Here is a 19,277-nt window from a genome sequence, read left to right as displayed (position 1 = left end):
TAGCAAGACTAAATGAAGCTCTCGTAGTCATCACTTATTTTACCTGCATATCACTAGCTCGTAATATGACACTTTATTGATGCCTTGTAAGTGTTACGAAGACCTCAAGAAATCTTTACTAAGGTGCTATCACATAGCAGTGTATGACTTATAGATGCATTTCAGGTATATTCTAATCTAAAGTGTTAGCCATTCAGTATGGAAGGAACTTTATGATTGCCTACAAAACTCATTGTGAACAGTCTGGTTAACTCACCCAAGTCCTCTTCAGGCTCCTCCTGCAGTGTTGAGCTTGAAGATGAAGCAAAGTCATGCTGTGTTTCTTACACCTTGGAAGTCGGTGCTGGGAATGATCTTACACTTGAGTTGACTAACCCCATTCCAGTAAAATGTTTGGAAGACCAATACGGACGAATATAGACAACTACTGAACAAATTGATAACAATGCATTACTCTGTATTCTGCACATCCAAACACTGTAGCAACTCGGAAATTCTGACTTCCCAGTTCAAATAAAATGTTCACATGCACGTCAGCATAGATCGCCCCCAACACACTTGCTCATCTCACGTTTGTGTGACAGTCCGACATTCTTTTGTCTTAAAATGAGCATTTCATTGTACAGTTTTTAGGCTTTTCCAGGAGATTTGTATGATTTGAGTTTAGCATTGGAGTAGTTAAACACAGTTGTCATCTTTACATCATTTGTTTTTTTTTTTTGCATCTTATTGTTATGGTTATACAAATAAACAACTTTTCTTGAATTCACTTGTTTTTCTGTAATGTATTTCTAAATGACATTGTACTGTACAAGAAGCAGTGATAAAACAACAGTAAAGCTCTTTCAATCTCTTTAAGTTGCATGCATACGCTGACCTGTAATGGGCATGAAAATTCTTTTGGGGCCACAGGCATCGATGGTTTAGGGTTAGGAGTGAAAGAAGGTTTCAATTAAGTGACACTTCTGCAGTTAGGTCTTGGTACTAGACCAATGTGAACTGGGCCAGCTAGTTGTCTATCACTGTATTTTTCTCTGTCACTTGTGACCAAGACCACAATTGTCCAACTTCTTGCAAACAGTTTTCTTTTATGCAATTCTAAGGCCTTCTATAGCAGATGGCTCCTTTATATTTCTTGATGTTGTCCCTATTTTCGTAAACTTCCCAGTTGTAAGATCTGATCTTTCTTCAGCACTCAAAGATCACAACTAGGTAACTATCCAAATCTTCTTATGTGATATCATCTACTGTTAAATTCTGCTCCGTACTTCTAAAATTTTTATTTTTATGCTGTATTGAGGATTTGTTCTGTGTATTGTATTGTATCGTATCGTATTGACCCCCTTCTTTTGACACCCACTGCACGCCCAACCTACCTGGAGAGGGGAATCTTTTTGAACTGTCTTTCCCAAGGTTTCTTCCATTTTTCCCTACAAAGTTTTTTCTTTTGGGAGTTTTTCCTTGTCTTCTTAGAGAGTCAAGGCTGGGGGGCTGTCAAGAGGCAGGGCCTGTTAAAGCCCATTGTGGCACTTCTTATGTGATTTTGGGCTATACAAAAATAAATTGTATTGTATTGTTCTTGTTTGTTTAGCTGTTCTTAATTTACAGTGGTTCTTCAGTTGTATGCTTTAGTTGTCAAATCAACATTTGGCTTATACTGTACAAACACATAGCACATGATCTTTTCATCTTCAACTGTTCGGTATCAAGGTCTCTAATAAATCCAGCCAGGAAGTACTAACTTAGCTGGGCTTCTTCCATAATGGAGATCTTTTCATGCCACAGATTTTTCACTCTTTGCCCACTCTAGTAGAGAGGATCACTTCTTTATAATTTCCCATATTGTACATGACATTGAAGCAAACATTTTGCAAACCTCACCTAGTCAGGCGGCTTAGTGAGGCTCTGGGATTGCAAAGCTTTACTCCACCAACTGAGCTTCAGCTATGAATTCTTGGGTGTTCTCCTGGGATTTTGCCATGGCTTAAACACACATTCAGTTTTTCAAGGAGATACATTTTTCTGTAAGGCTTTGGTTGTGCTCCACCACTTCGGGAGTGAATTGTGTTGTTAGCACTCAAATTAATGATGGAGGCTCTGTGTTATACCTGTATTACCCCCAATATTCTTCCTTTTGTTGCTGAGCATCAGGGTGCTGGTAATTGTCAGGGTCAAGAAGGGTATGGAAAGTTTTTCTTGCTAGTTCTGTGAATCCAAGAACAATCAAATTACTTTCACTTCCTTTATTCCACATTTCTTAATATTTAGTTACTGTCAGTTCTCATCATTCCAATTTTTGAGTATTCATTTGGGGCTGATACCTCAACCAACCAGAGTCTGTTGGCGTCCATTAATGCAAACCTATTGGTTTGTTGGCATTAGTTTCCTGCTCTTTAGAGATGGATATTTCCCAATCAGCACCTCTTCATTCTCCATTTTTCTCCATCATTCTTTCTGACTTGTGGCCCCTGTGTCGCTCTCATACCGGCAAATTGTATTCTTTTCAAAGTTTCCAGTGGAAGAGTCCGGCGACTTTGGTGTATCCAGAGTAAAAATGTCCCCTGTATGAGTTCTCTGGTGATGCCTAAGGTTTGAAGACCAGCGGAACGTCTTTCCACAGTCGGTACAGTGGTACGGCTTTTCTCCTGTGTGAACTATCTTGTGATCTCGGAGGCTTGATGCCCAGCTGAAACTCTTTTCACATTCGGTACACTGGTAAGGTTTTTTCTGAGTGTGAATTATCCTGTGACACTTGAGGTTGAACATTTTATTAAAAGTCTTTCCACATTCAAGGCATTGGTATGGTTTTTCTCCAGTGTGAATTCTCTCGTGTCGCTTAAGTACCGAAGCTTGGGTAAAGGCCTTTCCACATTCAGTACACTGGTACGGCTTTTCTCCAGTGTGAATTCTCTGGTGGACTTTCAGGCTGACAGCCCAGTTGAAATTCTTCCCACATTCAGTACACTGGTATGGAGTCTCTCTTGTGTGAACGGTCTGATGTTGTCGAAGTCCTGTAATCTCCCTGAAGGTCTTTCCACATTCGGTACAGTGGTACGGTCTTTCACCTGTGTGAATTGTTTGGTGGAGTTCTAAGTTTGAAGCCCAAGTGAAAGTCTTTCCACATTCGGTACACTGATACGGTTTTTCACCCGTATGAAGTCTTTGGTGGAGTTTTAGACTCAAAGCCCAGTTGAAACTCTTTCCGCATTCAGTACACTGGTATGGTTTTTCTCCCGTATGGATTCTCTGATGTCTTCTAAGGCCTGTCACCTCTCTGAAAGTCTTCCCACATGCAGTACATTGGTATGGTTTTTCTCCCGTGTGGATTTTCTGATGATATTTAATGTGTGCGGCTTGGCTGAAAGTCTTGCCGCACACAGTACAGTGGTAAGGTTTTTCACCCGTGTGAATCCTCTGATGCTGCTTGAGGTGTGAACACCGTCCAAAACTCATTCCACATTCGGTGCATTGGTAGGGTTTTTCTCCAGTGTGAATTCTCAGGTGATCTCTGAGGCTTCTGTCACGTTTGAATGTTTTCTTACATACCGTACATTTGTTTGTTTTTTCACCTGCAACAACTGTGTGGAGCTCTCCAGAAGCCTGCTGCATTAAATTCATTTCTAATTTTATGCTGCCTGCAAGTCCACTTCTGGGCCCATGTGGTTGCTTAACAGAGGACAGGTTTCCCAGAACAGATCCTCCAGTGTTGTTTTCCTTAACTTTATAAAGGAGTTCATTTTCATCCACACACTGCACAATGTGTATTTCTTTTTTAATAATAGGAGAAAATTCAGCTTCTGATGCCTCTTCTTTAATAGGAATGAATTCCACCTTCATACCAATGGATTCCAGTGGGCCATTTTTATCTGAAATCCCATGCAAGTCATCCTGCACTTCTTCTTGCTTAATGTAACTTACAAGAGGTTGAGGGATTCCCTCTTTAGTTCTCAAAGAGTCAGCGTCGGCTACAATCGCTGCATTCTGACTGTTGCACTCCAGCACACCCTGTTCAACGCCTTTAGAAAGTCCTGTGTGGAGCAAACAAAAGAAAATGAGAAACATTTAATTGTTGGCGACAAGAAAAAGACTTTCTTAAAACTTCTTTTTCTCACAACCTAATCTTGCTGTTCTTGGTGTCCTCAAGACCCAGTCTGTGACAACCATAGGAGGGGAAGCCCCCTTGATGCTGACAGTCATAGTGGTGCAATGTCGATTGCTTAAACAACTCATGGCAACCGACTGCAAGACCCTCTGCCAACCATACACAACCCTTTCCCATTAAATACAGTAGCTAATCACAACCCTGCTCGACCCAAAATGTGGCAACCATGAGAACCATTTTCAGTCATGACCCATAGTTTGAGAAAGTCTGTTCTAAAGGATACCTGTAACCACAATGAACAAAGTGGGGCCTAAACAAATTCTTTAACATTCTGACCTCTTGCAGTTCACTTTAAATTCTGAACGTTCTAAGATTGAAATTCCCCACACAGCTACATCTCAACATAATTCAGCTTTTCAACATTTAGTGCTTTGTGTGACATGTCTTGAAATAGTCACCAATGCACAGCCCAATGTCACAATCTGGACAGTACAAGCGTGTTTCTTTGCACACTTTTACTGTAATTTTCTTTTGCTTGCACACAAGAGGGTAGAATGTCAGTTCCTGATCTGCACTATCAATGTGTCCCTTGTGTTATTGTAGGCTACCACAGTGCACAGTTTAGCGACTTCCACATGTCCCCTGACATGAACACTGACAATTGCCACACTGCTTAGGGAGCTAACGTCTTGCTTGACCTTGCACTTGATTGCAATTATTGTTCCTTCTTGTCACACAGTTAGTCGCACCATGCTGAAGCTTCATGTGACCAAATTCATTGGGCATATCATGGCAGTTTGGCTGTTCAGTGCCATATCACATATCAGTTTCATATTCCGTGTCAACGTCTAATGACAAATGCACATTGCCATCACTACCGCTTGATGTGAGCAATGGTTTAGTTTCAGCTTGTTCAGAAACTGACTTTATAGCCTCTTGTTTCGATGCCACTGTGTTTGAAGGCTCCATCCCACTTAGGAATATTGATGAGTTAGAGTGGCAAAATACATAGAAATTCCCCTGATTTCGTCCAGCATGATGTTATTTCATCCACTAATTGGCAGCAGAACACTGTCCCAAGTGTTGTTCGGGCTTACAAATGTAAAGCCAATCATTACACATTACCCCAAGTCTGACTCGTGATCAACTGTACTGGCACGAAATTCCGAGCCCAAGTCATGCTCAGGATTAAGTCAAGGAGATTAATAACGAGTATTGTGGAATGTGACCCTCCCGATATCTATGCAAAATGACGAAGGTCCAAGTCTTTAGAGTCCTGGTGCTTTCTGTCTGGCTATATATGGTTGCGAGACATGGATGCTATCCAGTGATCTGAGATGAAGACTGGACTCCTTTGTAACTGTCTCTCTGGAAAACCCTTGGGTACTGTTGGTTTGACTTTGTGTCGAATGAACGGTTGCTCATGGACTCCCAAATGAGGCACATGACCTGCACTGTGAGGGAGCATCAGTTACGGCACTCCGGCCATGTGGCGGGATTCCCCGAGGGTGATCTGGCTCGTAAGATCCTCATTGTTGGGGACCCTAGTGGCTGGACCAGACCAAGGGGTCGCCCACCTAACACCTGGCTGCAGCAGATAGAGGGAAATTTCTGGAGGGCGGGACTGGACCATGTGTCTGCCTGGAGGGTTGCCAACTGGGACCCTGAGTTGTTTCGTCATGTAGTGGGTGTGGCAACGCACTGTACCAGTGCATGCTCCCAAACTTGACTTGATTCCCCAGTGTCCAGATTTGTCCATCCCTGATTATGGTAAGCATCCCCAAGATTTTAACCATGCTATTTTCATATGTTTTGTTTTACAATATATTAAGTCCTAAATCAAAAGTCAAGTGTCTGCTCTATGAAATAAAGAATGACTTGACAATGACTTTAGTCAGTTTCAACTTATTTCACGCAAAATTGTGCTTCTTTTTTAAAGAGGGCCAATCTTTTTGGCTGTGTCTGTAACAATTTTGCAGATGTTCTCCATATATTTATTTGCCGAATCAGGGGTGAGTGACATTGTTCTTCAAGTGACGCAGTGCCTGCAGATTTTTGTTCCAACCCAGTTACTTAATTAGAAATAAAGCCTTGCCAAAAACAGATCTTACTTAATCCTGGGGCTTGTTACTGTTTTGAACTCTGCCATGTCAGGTCATTCCTAGCTCATAAGAGGTTTTTTTTTTTTATTTCCACTGATATCATCCAAACAATTTGAAGTCTAAAACAGGTAAGTAATTCTCAGTCCTGAGGGGTTTTCTCTTCAGTTTCCTTCCAGATATTTTATTAAACTAAGCAGTTCCTGATGAATACAGAATGATGTAAATAGAAACATGTTACATGGACAGCTGCTAGTTCCTTTGTCATTTTCATCTCTTGCTAATAAGTAACAATTAAAACAGCAAATGCATGTTTAATTGTAAAACAAGCAGTTAAGTGTGAGGAATCTTAAAAAGCGAAACAATGAAAATGAACATTAAACATGTAGCTCAAGAAATAGCATGAACTGACTTAGGATTAAGAAACTGGGTTGAAATAAAACCCTGCACTCTCCCAGGCCCACCAGGAATGACGTTGCTCACCCCTGTGCTAAATATTCTATATAACTGTTAGATAGTTTGACAAATTAAGTCTGGATTTTTCCCACAGCTGCAGCGGTCTGTCACTTGTGATCTCCCTTTTACATAACACACTAGGCCTTGATCGAAACCTAGCAGGTGTAACAAATGGACACAAACGCGACCCCAGTGCAACTGCACGCACAGTAGGAAAAACAATGCCACGCGGCCTACAGTACTTTTAAATGAGAGCAGACATTACCGGCGGGTCGCCATCTGTAAAATCGACCCCCAGAATGCACAATTCAACACGTTTCTTGCAGTTCGTGATGAACTGCCAATTTTCCTGAACAAGCACACCTGCTTCGCCGTCGTATACATCGCCACCACGAATTGTTTTCCCACTTTTATCCATTCGTGCTCCCTGACAGAAGGCGAAGATTTGGCACCTGACACCGTCTTTAAAAAGTGTAAACGAACCTTCGTCACCGCTTCTCCTGCTCATATCGTTCATCTTGCGTATTAATACTGAACGGTCGTGTTAAACTGCGAGTCATCGGCAAGAGGGAAAGCACGAATGAAGCTCCCGTCTTCACAAATCGCCACTATTTCAATTTATTTTGTTCTCCCAAGGATACGAAATCTGCATGCAGCCACTTCACGGAAGCTTTCGATTGGTTCGTTTCAGATTCCGCGGCATACCCACTTCCATTTCCGCCTACGTCATCTCGCGTAAGCTATTCTTCTGCCACAATACGCATGTGCTGTCAAAACGTCAGCATTTTCTGCGCAGGCGTTTCTCGGCAAGCCGCTAAGGACTTCATTTCCCAAGTAAATTAGCAAAACGTCAAGGCACGGAGTCGTTTCGCTTTGAACTTGCTTGGCTTTTCTCTACATTCATAATGGCTAACACGGTACAACACTCTAGTATTACAATTCTATAGGTGAAATTTAAATATTATTTAGTCTGTAAAAGACTTGAAAAATGACAATGTTTTTAATTTTTTACCAACATGATTTGGTTGCAATATTTAATCCGTTACCTGTGGATGTCCTTAATGTAAGTTTCTGGGTTTGTAAAATTTCCATCAGTATTTCTTTTTTTTTTATGCTTCTGAACAAGTTTATAAAGTGTCTTATAATGAATAGAAAAAAAAGTTTCACTTTGAAATGCCATTATTTACTATATATATATATATATATATATATATATATATATATATATATATATATATATATATATATTGTTATATCCATTTTCCAACCTGCTGAATCCGAACACAGGGTCACGGGGGTCTGCTGGAGCCAATCCCAGCCAACACAGGGCAGGAACCAATCCCGGGCAGGGTGCCAACCCACCGCAGGACACACACAAACACACCAAGCACACACTAGGGCCAATTTAGAATCGCCAATCCACCTAACCTGCATGTCTTTGGACTGTGGGAGGAAACCCACGCAGACACGGGGAGAACATGCAAACTCCACGCAGGGAGGACCCGGGAAGCGAACCCAGGTCTCCTAACTGCGAGACAGCAGCGCTATCACTGCGCCACCGTGCCGCCCTATATTGTTATATATATGACATAATTATATTATAATTAATGTAATTATTATAATAATTATAATGTAATTATATTATAGAATTACATATATTATTATATATTACATATATAATAACATTATATTATTATAACAATATATATATATATATATATATATATATATATAGTTATATATATTGTTATATAAGGCAGAGTGGTGGCTCTGAGGCTAGGGATCTGCGCTGGCAATCAGAACTTTGCTGGTTCAAATCCCTTAAATGCCAAAAGTGACTCTACTCCGTTGGGCCCTAGAGCAAGGCCCTTAACCTCCAATTGCTCCGTCCTAGGAAAAACCTGCAGGGAAAAACCTGGGGGTCGGTGGCAGAATTGTCACTCCAGCCACCATAAAAAACCTCACACTGGTTCCACTCCATCTGAACTGGCGTGGTGCTGAGGTGTCACCCATTGCATGGCAGCACTCGGGTTGGTTTGTCATGTGATGGGTGCAGCAATGTGCTGTATCAGCGCATGCTCCAAACCTCTCTCATATTGTTATATGTTATATACTGGTCCGACTTCAAGTTCTTGCTTTGTTTACCAGGTAGGAGGATTATAGTTCAGCCTATAAATCATTCGACAATTAAGATTATATCATTTACCCATTACTGAATCATCAAAATCCAATCTAATGTCCTGGATCTGCTCAAATAATGCAATGTGTAGCCAGTTTATTGAATTAATTTTATGTTCAGGGCCAGCATCACCATTAAGGCAAATGCCTAGGACACAGATCATAAGGGGGCAAAATCCAGCCACACGGGTTAGCTGCCAAACAGTTGGTGGGTGCACTAAAGCTTGACTAGGGCTCAAAAGAACCAACAGAAGAATTCAAAGCAGAAAGAAACTTATGGTGCACTGAATGTAAAAAAAGAAACCCTTCAGCTAAACATCAGGCCATAGACCTCCATCAGACTATGGATATGGTATAAACGTAATCTATTTGGCATAGTCTTATGGATTTTCTCTATTATTTGGAAGAGTAAAATAAATTCGACTGATAGGGTCATCATAGGCTTGCAGAGCCCAGTGAAGTTCTTACTAGCAAGTGCCAATCAACATGTAACCCGCCACAGCTCTCTGGCACCAAATTTAATGACTATGAATATCTGACCTTGAAACTTCTGTCTTCCTTACCTGAAAAGTCATCAATGCAAGCAGCATACGGTGTAGTCAATGATAAGGAGAAGAGTAATAGAACAGCAGTTCAGAGTTCAGTGCTGGAGTGGGAGACATTTGGGTGGGGTTAGAGACCTCAATGGCAGCAAGTTTGGTGGGGCTGGGTAATGTTACAGCTTTATATGTCCATTATTGTCACATGTACACAACCTTGTAAAATTCTTACTTACTTGTGCTCATCGACATGCAGCATATCACCATCACCCGGATTAGTGTATAGAAATACCTCACTGTGAAGTGTTTTTTCCTTACCTGAAAAATACAGTAAAGAATTTCAGTGTACCTTGTATACCTGACAATAAGGACCCTATAAGCCAATAAAATGGAAAACTTACTAAACATGATTCATTCCAGCTGTTTTACAGTTATGTGAAAAAGTAAGTATACCCCATTAAATGATTTTTCTTTTCTTTTCTACCATGTGTGGACCTATGAAGATTCGATTTTCATTTAAATTAGTAATCAGTAGATAAAGTTCATGTAGGATAACAATCATCCTGCCAGATTACATTTTGTAGTCCACTCTATAATGTAATCACACAAATATGCAGGGACAGAGAGACTGGTCAGAATTGAGGGAAGGATGAATGCAGCCAAATCCAGAGAGATTCTTGAAGAAGGCCTGCTTCAGAGTGCATAAGCAAGGCAGCGCTGGAGTGGCTTTGGGACGAGTGTTTGAGCGGCCCAGGACTAAACCCCATAGAACATGTGTGGAGTGACCTGAAGATGACACTTCCCATCCAATCTAATGGAGCCTGAGAAGATCTGCCTGGAAGATTGGGATAAACTGCCCAAATGGTGGTGTGCAAAGCTTGTAGAGGCTTACCTTAGATGACTCAAAGCTGGAATTGCCGCTAAAGCAATTTTAACATCCATCCATCCATTATCCAGCCCGCTGAATCCGAACACAGGGTCACGGGGGTCTGCTGGAGCCAATCCCAGCCAACACAGGGCACAAGGCAGGAACCAATCCCGGGCAGGGTGCCAACCCACCGCAGCAATTTTAACATTTTTCATAAATGTACAAACCTTTCTAAAAACTTGCTTTGGGTTATTGAGGATTGACTGATAAACAAAAATGGAAAAGGTACTCATTGTAAATTAAATCTTCAACACATGAAAGTGTGCAGAAAGTGATCCCCAATCTGCTGTATATTCAGAAATCCCCTCAGGAAAGAATAATACAAATATATATAAAAAAATACTTTTGAAGACCATGCTTATATTATGTTAAAAAGTGTACTAAAAAGTAAAAAATAAGTCTGTCATACATCACTCGTAAAATAAAAGCGAGGGTGCTTTTGCTAAGATTTTATTGATTGATGAAAAGCGCCCACGCTTTTATTTTATGAGTGATGTATGAGAGACTTATTTTTTACTTTTTAGTACACTTTTTAATGTAATATAACCATGGTCTTTAAAAAGTATTTTTTTAATATATATATATATATATATATAGTCTCAGGTTTGTTTTAGTATAATTTTATAATCGATATTTTAACACTTCCTTTAATATTTCTATCCATTACTAACGCCATCTATTGGTGAAATCACATGAAATTTTCATTTCTTAATTAACATGGATCAATTGATCAATTAGTGAAACTGATTGTTGATTCATGTATTGTCATCGGAAGTGAGTAAGTGTGCAAAATTTCAAGTCATTTTGAAAAGAGGAAGTGGGTTAAACATTGATTACAAGATTTATACCAGACAACAAACAGGAGAAGTTAAAAGAAGCCTGGTAATAAAAAATCATAACAGGTCCTTCTCAAAAGGTTCATATTTCTCATACTTTCAAGGTTCAAACTTTCCTTCAGCAGTAACTTCAAATCTACGTGTGGCCATCTACCACATCAACTAACAGCTACTGAGTTCTAGTGCACCATTTTGGTCCCCAATAAAGACATTTATCACCAAGTATAGCCTGTTTTCAAGAATGTTCAAATAACTCCCCTTCGTGAAATTTATTACAGATCAGTTCCATTAAAATTCGAGACCTTAAAACTTGGGGAGGGGGGCAGTTTAATAAGGCACAGGATAAGTTTCTAACAAAAGACCTTTATTTTATTGACTTCCTCTCTAAGGTGACCACCACCACAAGGCACTTTGCTAAAACTCGGTTACAGTACAGTTGCTTAAAAGCATGTCAAGTGATTCATTTGGAAGCACACAATGAGTTCAAGGCAGAAGTTGAAATGGCAGCCACAAAGTCTGAAAGCAGCAGCTAGTAGGCCATACCGCCCTTATTCTAAAAAAATAAAAAGTGTTCATCTTTTCCGTTATTTCTTGTCAGCTTTTGTCTTTAGGGTGATTTCTTCATGTTGGGGTTTTTCAGCTGTGATGTGACTGGTGTGATCCTTTCTCTTTATGTCACAGTCTGTTTTTTTGCTAAGAAGTGTCCGCATGATCACAAATCCCAGTAGAGAACATCAGGGCGAGTCTGAAAGTTTCTGTTGATAAGTTCTGAAGATCTAATAGCCAATAGGATTATTCGAGGTCAGTTTCACATGTTGCTTATTTTACTTGCTACATTGTATTTATCTTCTTAGTCTTGGGACTGAGTAATCATTTGGGACTGATACCACAACAATCCACCATTATTTAATTGGTATTTCTGGTGATTATTTTCCAAATCATTGGGATTGGTACGTTCCATCACTACTTATAATTCCAGGTCCAAGGTTAAGTTATATTTTATAAGCATTTTCAATGGAGGAGTCTGAGTTTGTTGGGTCTTTCTACACAGAAGCCCTCGGCTATTACTATGACAATTTTCGGTTTGTTCTGGCCCAATCAGCACCTACCTAGTTTTTCCTCCTTTTTCTTTCTTTTGAGGCTTGGAACTACTCCATATGTAGCCCATTATATTGTGCAGTTATGGTCAGGGGTTGATTCCTTTCAGTTCATCTCCGCTATGTCAGCTCTTGGTACAAAGGGTTTGGAGCAGAAGGTCAGCCTATTCATTGCTGTTTTTCTTTATGCCTAGTCAAAATTATTTTTGAAATCTTGCAAATTGTGCACCTCGCCTACTCACAAGGAATAGGAGGAGCTTCAGACTTGTCTTCATTTGTATAGGAAGTGAGCTTGTGATGGATCTTAGTTTCAGGTTTATGCTTTATGCTAGAGTACCATGAAGACCTGTTGGTCTTGAGAAGTCTTTGCACATGTTTGATTCAGGACACACTGCCTGTTTCTGTCAAGCATTTACCACCTTAGGAACTTGCACTAAATTTTTCTTTTTGTGTCTGGTTAATTCAAATCGTGTGTGATCAGTTCATTATACCAAAATTGTAGTCTTCCAGTTGGGATTGGACTGTGATCTGTTACAGAATTCCAGAAGATCTTTTTGTTCCTCTCATTTTCTGCATTCTCTTCATCCCCAATAATCTTCAGGAGTGCACCAATTTCATCTTCATCTGAATTTCTCATTTGATCTTTCATCAAGGATGATATTTTTCACGTACAACTTTCCACTGATAAAGGTTACTTCGGCACACCTGTTGAACCAAAATTTCATTCTGACGACACGCAAGAATCATTTCACCGTTTGCTGTTGCCTTTCTGTGGTTTTTCATCCATGTGGATTCTCTGATGGGATTTAAGGCTCTTAGAGAGGCTGAAGGTCTTTCCGCAATCAGTGCACTGGAACGGTTTTTCTCCTGTGTGAACCCTCTGGTGCAATTTAAGGTCCGAAGCCCGGCTGAAAGCCTTTCCACATTCAGTGCACTGAAATGGCTTTTCACCAGTGTGAATTCTTTCATGGAATTTAAGGTTTGTAACTCGGTTGAAAGTCCTTCCGCATTGAGAACACTGAAACGGTTTTTCTCCGGTGTGAATTCTCTGGTGGAATTTAAGGTTTGTACCCCGGGTGAAAGTCTTCCCACACTGAGTACACTGAAACGGCTTTTCACCGGTGTGCATTCTCTGGTGAAACTTAAGGGTTGTATTCCGATTAAAAGACCTTCCACATTCCATGCATTGGTATGGTTTCTCTCCCGTGTGAATCCTCTGGTGGTATTTAACATGGATAGCCCGTGTGAAAGTCTTCCCACATTCTGTACATTGGTAAGGTTTTTCTCCTGTATGAATTCTCTCGTGGACTTTAAGGTGTCCAGACAGATGGAACTTCTTCCCGCATTCAGCACACTGGTAAGGTTTTTCTCCAGTATGAATCCTCTGGTGAAGTTTAAGAGTTGTAATCTGGGAAAACCTCTTTCTACATTCAGTACACTGGTACGGTTTTTCTCCAGTATGAACTCTCTGATGATATCGAAGGTGCACGTGTCGTCTAAAACTCTTTGGACATAAAGTACAAGAGTACGGTTTTTCTCGATGGTTAACATCTTCGTGTGTTGTTTTGTGTATGCGCAAGTGCTGCCTAAGGGTGGCGCGTCGTGTGAACGTCTTTTCACATTCAGTGCACTGAAAAGGCTTTTGACCTGTATGAATTTTCTCATGTTGTCGAAGTGCACTACTGCATCTGAAACTTTTTCCACATTCAGTACAGGGATATGGTTTTTCTCCAGTATGAATTCTTAAATGATGTCGAAGATCTATATTTCGCCTAAAGCTCTTTCCGCATTCATTACATGGGTATGTTTTTCCTCGATGGTTAACTTCTTCTCGTATTCCTCTGTGCAGGTTCAAGTGTTGTCTCAGAGTGGCCCGTCGCGTGAACGTCTTTTCACATTCGGTACAGTGGTACGGTTTTTCTCCTGTATGAATTCTCTGGTGTTGGCGAAGGGCACTACTGGCCCTGAAATTCTTTCCACATTCAGTGCACTGGTATGGTTTTTCTCCTGTATGAATTCTGCGATGACGTGTAAGGTGCGTACTCTGCTTAAAATTCTTTCCGCAATAATTACATTGATACATTTTCCCTCCTTGGTCAATCCTCTGATGTTGCAGAACAACTGAGGTCTGTGTGGGCGACTTTTCACATTCTGGACATTGGTATACAAGTTGCGGGATATTGCTGAAAGGCTTAGAGCTTTCATCTTTGCTTTGCAGGCGTCCTACAGCATGGACCAGGTGTGTCTTTTCCGCACTTGTGTCCAGATTGAACATTGTTTTTAATTTCTCACTATTTGTATCCTCAGACTCACGGTCCTGTTGAGTGAAGGACAGAGTTCCTTCCAGGGTCCCTTCCACATGGATCTGCTTACTGTCGTCATAACCCGGCAAACCCTCACGAGGCTGAACATCCAAAGTCTGGCTGAATGTCTTTCCACATCGAGCACACTGGTGCAGTATTTTTCTTACGTGTGTTCTCTGGTGTTGTTTTAGACCAGTAGCCTGTCTAAATGTCTTCCCACATTCGGTACACTGGTATGGCTTTTCTCCCGTGTGAATTCTCTGGTGCTGTTGAAGATTTGTAGTCTGTGTAAATGTCTTTCCGCATTCCATACACTGGTAAGGTTTTTCTCCCGTGTGAATTCTCTGATGACGTTTGAAGTTTGAACGATTTCTGAAGTGCTTCCCACAATCGACACACTGGAATGGTTTTTCTACCGTGCTATTTGTTGGAAGGGCACTAGGACATGTATTCTGTTTCAAAGTCTTCTCACAATCAGCACGTTGGTATAAAAAGTATTGCAGTTTACTGGGGGTTGTAGAACTTTCACCGTCTCTCTTTTCTGTACTCCTGCTCAAGATCTTTCCTAATTTCTCCTCGCCTTCCAGCTCACTCTCTAGCTGAGTTACATACAGACTTCCTTCCAGATGGCTTTCCTTACATTCAGTATCGTTCATTGCACGTTCATCTGTGCACCCTGAAGGAAGCATCTCCATTTTAAGAGCAGAAGGGAAATCCACATCCGAGAGCTCCTGTTTAATGATGCACTGCTGCTCCTCCTCCACTTTCACAGTTACACATTCCTGCTCCATGCTGGAGTACGACCTCTCGGCCATGTCTTCTTGTTTAATGTAAGTAGATATCGGATTGGTCTTTCCATCTTCAGTTTTCACAGTTCCAGTGTCTGTAGATGACCGCAGAGTTTCGGCACTTGACTGCAGGATCTCCTGAATGAAGTGATTTATTTCTTGTGATCCTTGGGAAACGTTTACAAGTGGACCTGCATGAAACAATAAGAGAATAAGACCACCTTAAGTATAGTTAATGGAAAGACTTTTCTTATAGGAATTTCAGTCATTTACTGGGATCATTGTGAGCATTTAAATAAAAATGTGGCTCATCCGAGAGAACAAAGTGAAGACAACAAAAGGGCAATGACATAAGAAGCACCACTGGGATCAAGGAGCGTGAGACCACCTGATTTGGACATCAGAAAATGTAACCTATGAACAACACGGAAAGATGAATTAAAAGCCACCCAAGACATTAATCCCTTGACATTTCTGATTTTCAGTAAGCCTTTTTTTTCTGGGGGAGTAATGATTACAGTTTAGGTGATACCAGGCTTATGTAAAAACATGTTTTGTTTTCCTTTAGAGAAACATAAAATGCAATAAATAAAACCATCTTAATAAAGAGTGTGTCTGGCTGGTTGCTGTGTTTCAGTTATCCAACAGATGGTGCATCACGAACATTAACACTACTTTTACAAATCATGTACTAAATGGTGTGTAACAGATTCGTAGTAACTGGGCGGATATGCTATACTACAAACATTAATGTGGAGGTCTGTATTGATTTCTTAGACGAGTAGCACAGCTAGTAAGTAGGTAAGCCTACTAATATAGACTGAGTAATCAAATGCCTCACTTGTCATTCTCAAATTATAAATTATCTGGTTTGTATCCAAAACTTCCTTACTTCATTCCCGCCATCCTGACTCATCCTTTGTGTCTTCAGGTTTTACTGTATGGGACTGGCAGTGATGATTCACTCAAAGCAAAGGGGGGTGGCGGAGTGCTATTTAACAACTTTTACGAAGGCAGACTCTGCCCATTACTTACACACACACACAATAAGCCATGACATGACAATTACGAAACTCATGATCGTAACTAATAATTTCTGACCATTATCATTTCAATTCATGAGTTTACATTCCAGCCACTTTCAAGCACTCTTTGTTTCTGCGTTCCTGCTGATTCTTTCTGAGTTGTTGGGGAGAGAGAGAGAAAGTGAATGAGCACCCCTTCAGAGAGCAAAAATGGAAGGAAGAGAAAGGCGTCCTGCAAACCTGTAAACTAATGCTGCACGTTTGAAACTGCACTTTCCACAGTTTAAAAACTGAACGGATTAGGCAGGGTGGGCGCTGAAAACACAAAGCCACCTGAACAGTTTCAAGTTACAACACACGCCTTCTTCGTACCCTATGGATACGCCCCCCTTCAGAGATTCTCCAATCCCGGCGCTCGATTGTTCCGCCCCGCCCTGTTTGTTCCTGAGGCCCGCCCACCCCGATAATCAGTTCGGGACAAGAAGAACACAAACGAGCGCAGGAGCCTGGATGGCCCCTTTCAGGTTATCAAGGAGTTCCTTAACAACAGTCTTGTTCAAACTTTTAAAAGTATTAAAAGAAATGCGATCTGTAAGTTAAGATAATTAGCAAACGATAGGAAATGAAGAAGACGAATTTCCAATACGTTACAGTGCGTGCGATTTTTGTAGCCATGAACGCATGTCTTTTCTCTTCAGGTGGCAACGATTGCCCTTCATCAAATCACGCGGGGTCTGCTCGCTATTCGCCGGAGGTTGTCGGTGCCCCCCCTCTTTTTTTCTGGTGCTCTCGTACACTTGTGATCGGTCAGATTTTTCACAAATCAGCTTCCTTACAGAAAGCAGAAGTTTCAACTCTGCCACCATTACCATCTCTATCAATTCGTGCACTCACCTCGATCTCCGCGTTGCTCCTTCACTTCTGCGCTCTCACGGTCGCTCTCGCTTGCCCTCCGGTCCTCTTCTGTGGAGTGAGCTCGAATCGCCTCCGGCTGCCACACTGGGGTGAGCTGCTGCATGGTGAGCTCGTCCTCCGCGCCGAAGAGCCCCGGCTTTCTCTTCTTGTGATGGTGTCGAGTGAACCTTACTTGAAGGTCGCTTGTGTCCGTCTTCCGCTCTTGCTAGATTTGAACTAGGCGCCCTAAAAGGCTGCACTGTACTGTGAACTTCAGTCCAATATCGAGTAGCCAGGTGTGTGAAAGGCGGCGACAGTCAGCACGGGGAAGCCATGGACGGAACACGAGCAACTTCCGGTCCGAGTGGCACTCACTGTGTCAAAATAAAAGTCTTTTGCGAGCGCCAGCCGAAAAATGGAGTGCGAAACAGTCCAGGTGTGTGTTTTTTTTTCTTTTTGTTATTTATTAAAGTGTTTTATTTGACTGACTATTTATATATATATATTTATATGCAGTTTGCATAACAGGAGAAGGTGGGAGCAGAGGATGCCATCATCTATATGCTACACCGATCCCTCTCTCACTTGGACAGAGGCAGAGGTGCTGTAAGAATTATGTTTCTAGACTTCTCTAGCTCCTTCAACACAATCCAACCTCTGCTCCTTAGGGACAAGCTGACAGAGATGGGAGTAGATTCATACCTAGTGGCATGGATCGTGGACTATCTTAAAGACAGACCTCAGTATGTGCGTCTTGGGAACTGCACGTCTGACATTGTGGTCAGCAACACAGGAGCGCCAAAGGGGACTGTACTTTCTCCGGTCCTGTTCAGCCTATATACATCGGACTTCCAATACAACTTGGAGTCCTGCCACGTGCAAAAGTTCGCTGATGACACTGCTATCGTGGGCTGCATCAGGAATGGGCTGGAGGAGGAGTATAGGGACCTAATCAATGACTTTGTTAAATGGTGCGACTCAAACCACCTACACCTGAACACCAGCAAAACCAAAGAGCTGGTGGTGGATTTTAGGAGGCCCAGACCCCTCATAGACCCAGTGATCATCAGAGGTGACTGTGTGCAGAAGGTGCAGACCTATAAATATCTGGGAGTGCAGCTGGATGATAAATTAGACTGGACTGCCAATACTGATGGTCTGTGCAAGAAAGGACAGAGCCGGTTATACTACCTTAGAAGGCTGGCGTCCTTCAACATCTGCAATAAGATGCTGCAGATGTTCTATCAGACAGTTGTGGCGAGCGCTCTCTTCTACGCAGTGGTGTGTTGGGGAAGCAGCATAAAGAAGAGGGATGCCTCACGCCTGGACAAACTCGTGAGGAAGGCAGGCTCTATTGTTGGCATGGACTTGGACAGTTTAACATCTGTGGCAGAGCGAAGGGCGCTGAGCAGGCTCCTATCAATTATGGAGAATCCACTGCATCCACTTAATAGTATCATCTCCAGACAGAGGAGCAGCTTCAGCAACAGACTGCTGTCACCGTCCTGCTCCACTGACAGACTGAGGAGATCGTTCCTCCCCCAAACTATGCGACTCTTTAATTCCATCCGGGGGGGTAAACGTTAACATTTAACATTATACATAGTTATTGTCTGTTTTTCACCTGCATTATTATCATTCTTTAATTTAATATTATTTATTGTATCAGTATGCTGCTGCTGAAGAATGTGAATTTCCCATTGGGATTAATAAAGTATCTATCTATCTATCTATCTATCTATCTATCTATCTATCTATCTATCTATCTATCTATCTATCTATCTATCTACAACATCTAAGATATAATTGTAGCACAGGCAGGTGAGCTGACTTGCTCATGGTCACAGAGTGTGACAATAGCGGAATGTGAATCCACAATCCGAAAACCTCCATACTGCCTGCCTAATTTTACCTCAGAAAATTATTCGGCGAATTCATTTTAGGGTCGTGAAGCTTATTTCCTCAGTCCTGGACTACGACACTCATTCACACATTTACACAGGTACAGTTAACATAACCTTCATGTCTATGA

The 19,277-nt window shown here is 41.5% G+C and overlaps 1 protein-coding gene across 2 annotated transcripts in view; it reads right to left on the bottom strand.

Moving 5' to 3' along the window:
• LOC114661678 (zinc finger protein 658B-like) overlaps positions 1-17,593 on the bottom strand; it is a 278,339-nt gene extending 260,746 nt beyond the window's left edge. Inside the window, exons 1-3 of one of the 2 annotated variants that reach the window (XM_028814842.2) lie at positions 17,246-17,593; positions 13,023-15,517; positions 397-3,489 (exon numbers count right to left, since the gene is read on the bottom strand). In XM_028814842.2, coding sequence (XP_028670675.2) covers positions 2,446-3,489; positions 13,023-15,517; positions 17,246-17,369 — 3,663 coding nt within the window. In that variant the 5' untranslated portion in view covers positions 17,370-17,593 and the 3' untranslated portion in view covers positions 397-2,445. Of the gene's footprint in view, positions 1-396; positions 4,029-7,140; positions 7,344-13,022; positions 15,518-17,245 lie in introns of those variants that run through there. The other variant, XR_007936503.1, reaches the window with a different exon arrangement.
• Between the last annotated feature and the right edge of the window lie 1,684 nt (positions 17,594-19,277).

The sequence above is a fragment of the Erpetoichthys calabaricus genome, chromosome 12 (assembly GCF_900747795.2).
Source record: "Erpetoichthys calabaricus chromosome 12, fErpCal1.3, whole genome shotgun sequence".
Lineage (NCBI taxonomy): Eukaryota > Metazoa > Chordata > Cladistia > Polypteriformes > Polypteridae > Erpetoichthys > Erpetoichthys calabaricus.
The sequence above is the reverse complement of the archived record's forward strand: the minus strand, read 5'-3'. Positions and strand labels throughout refer to the sequence as shown.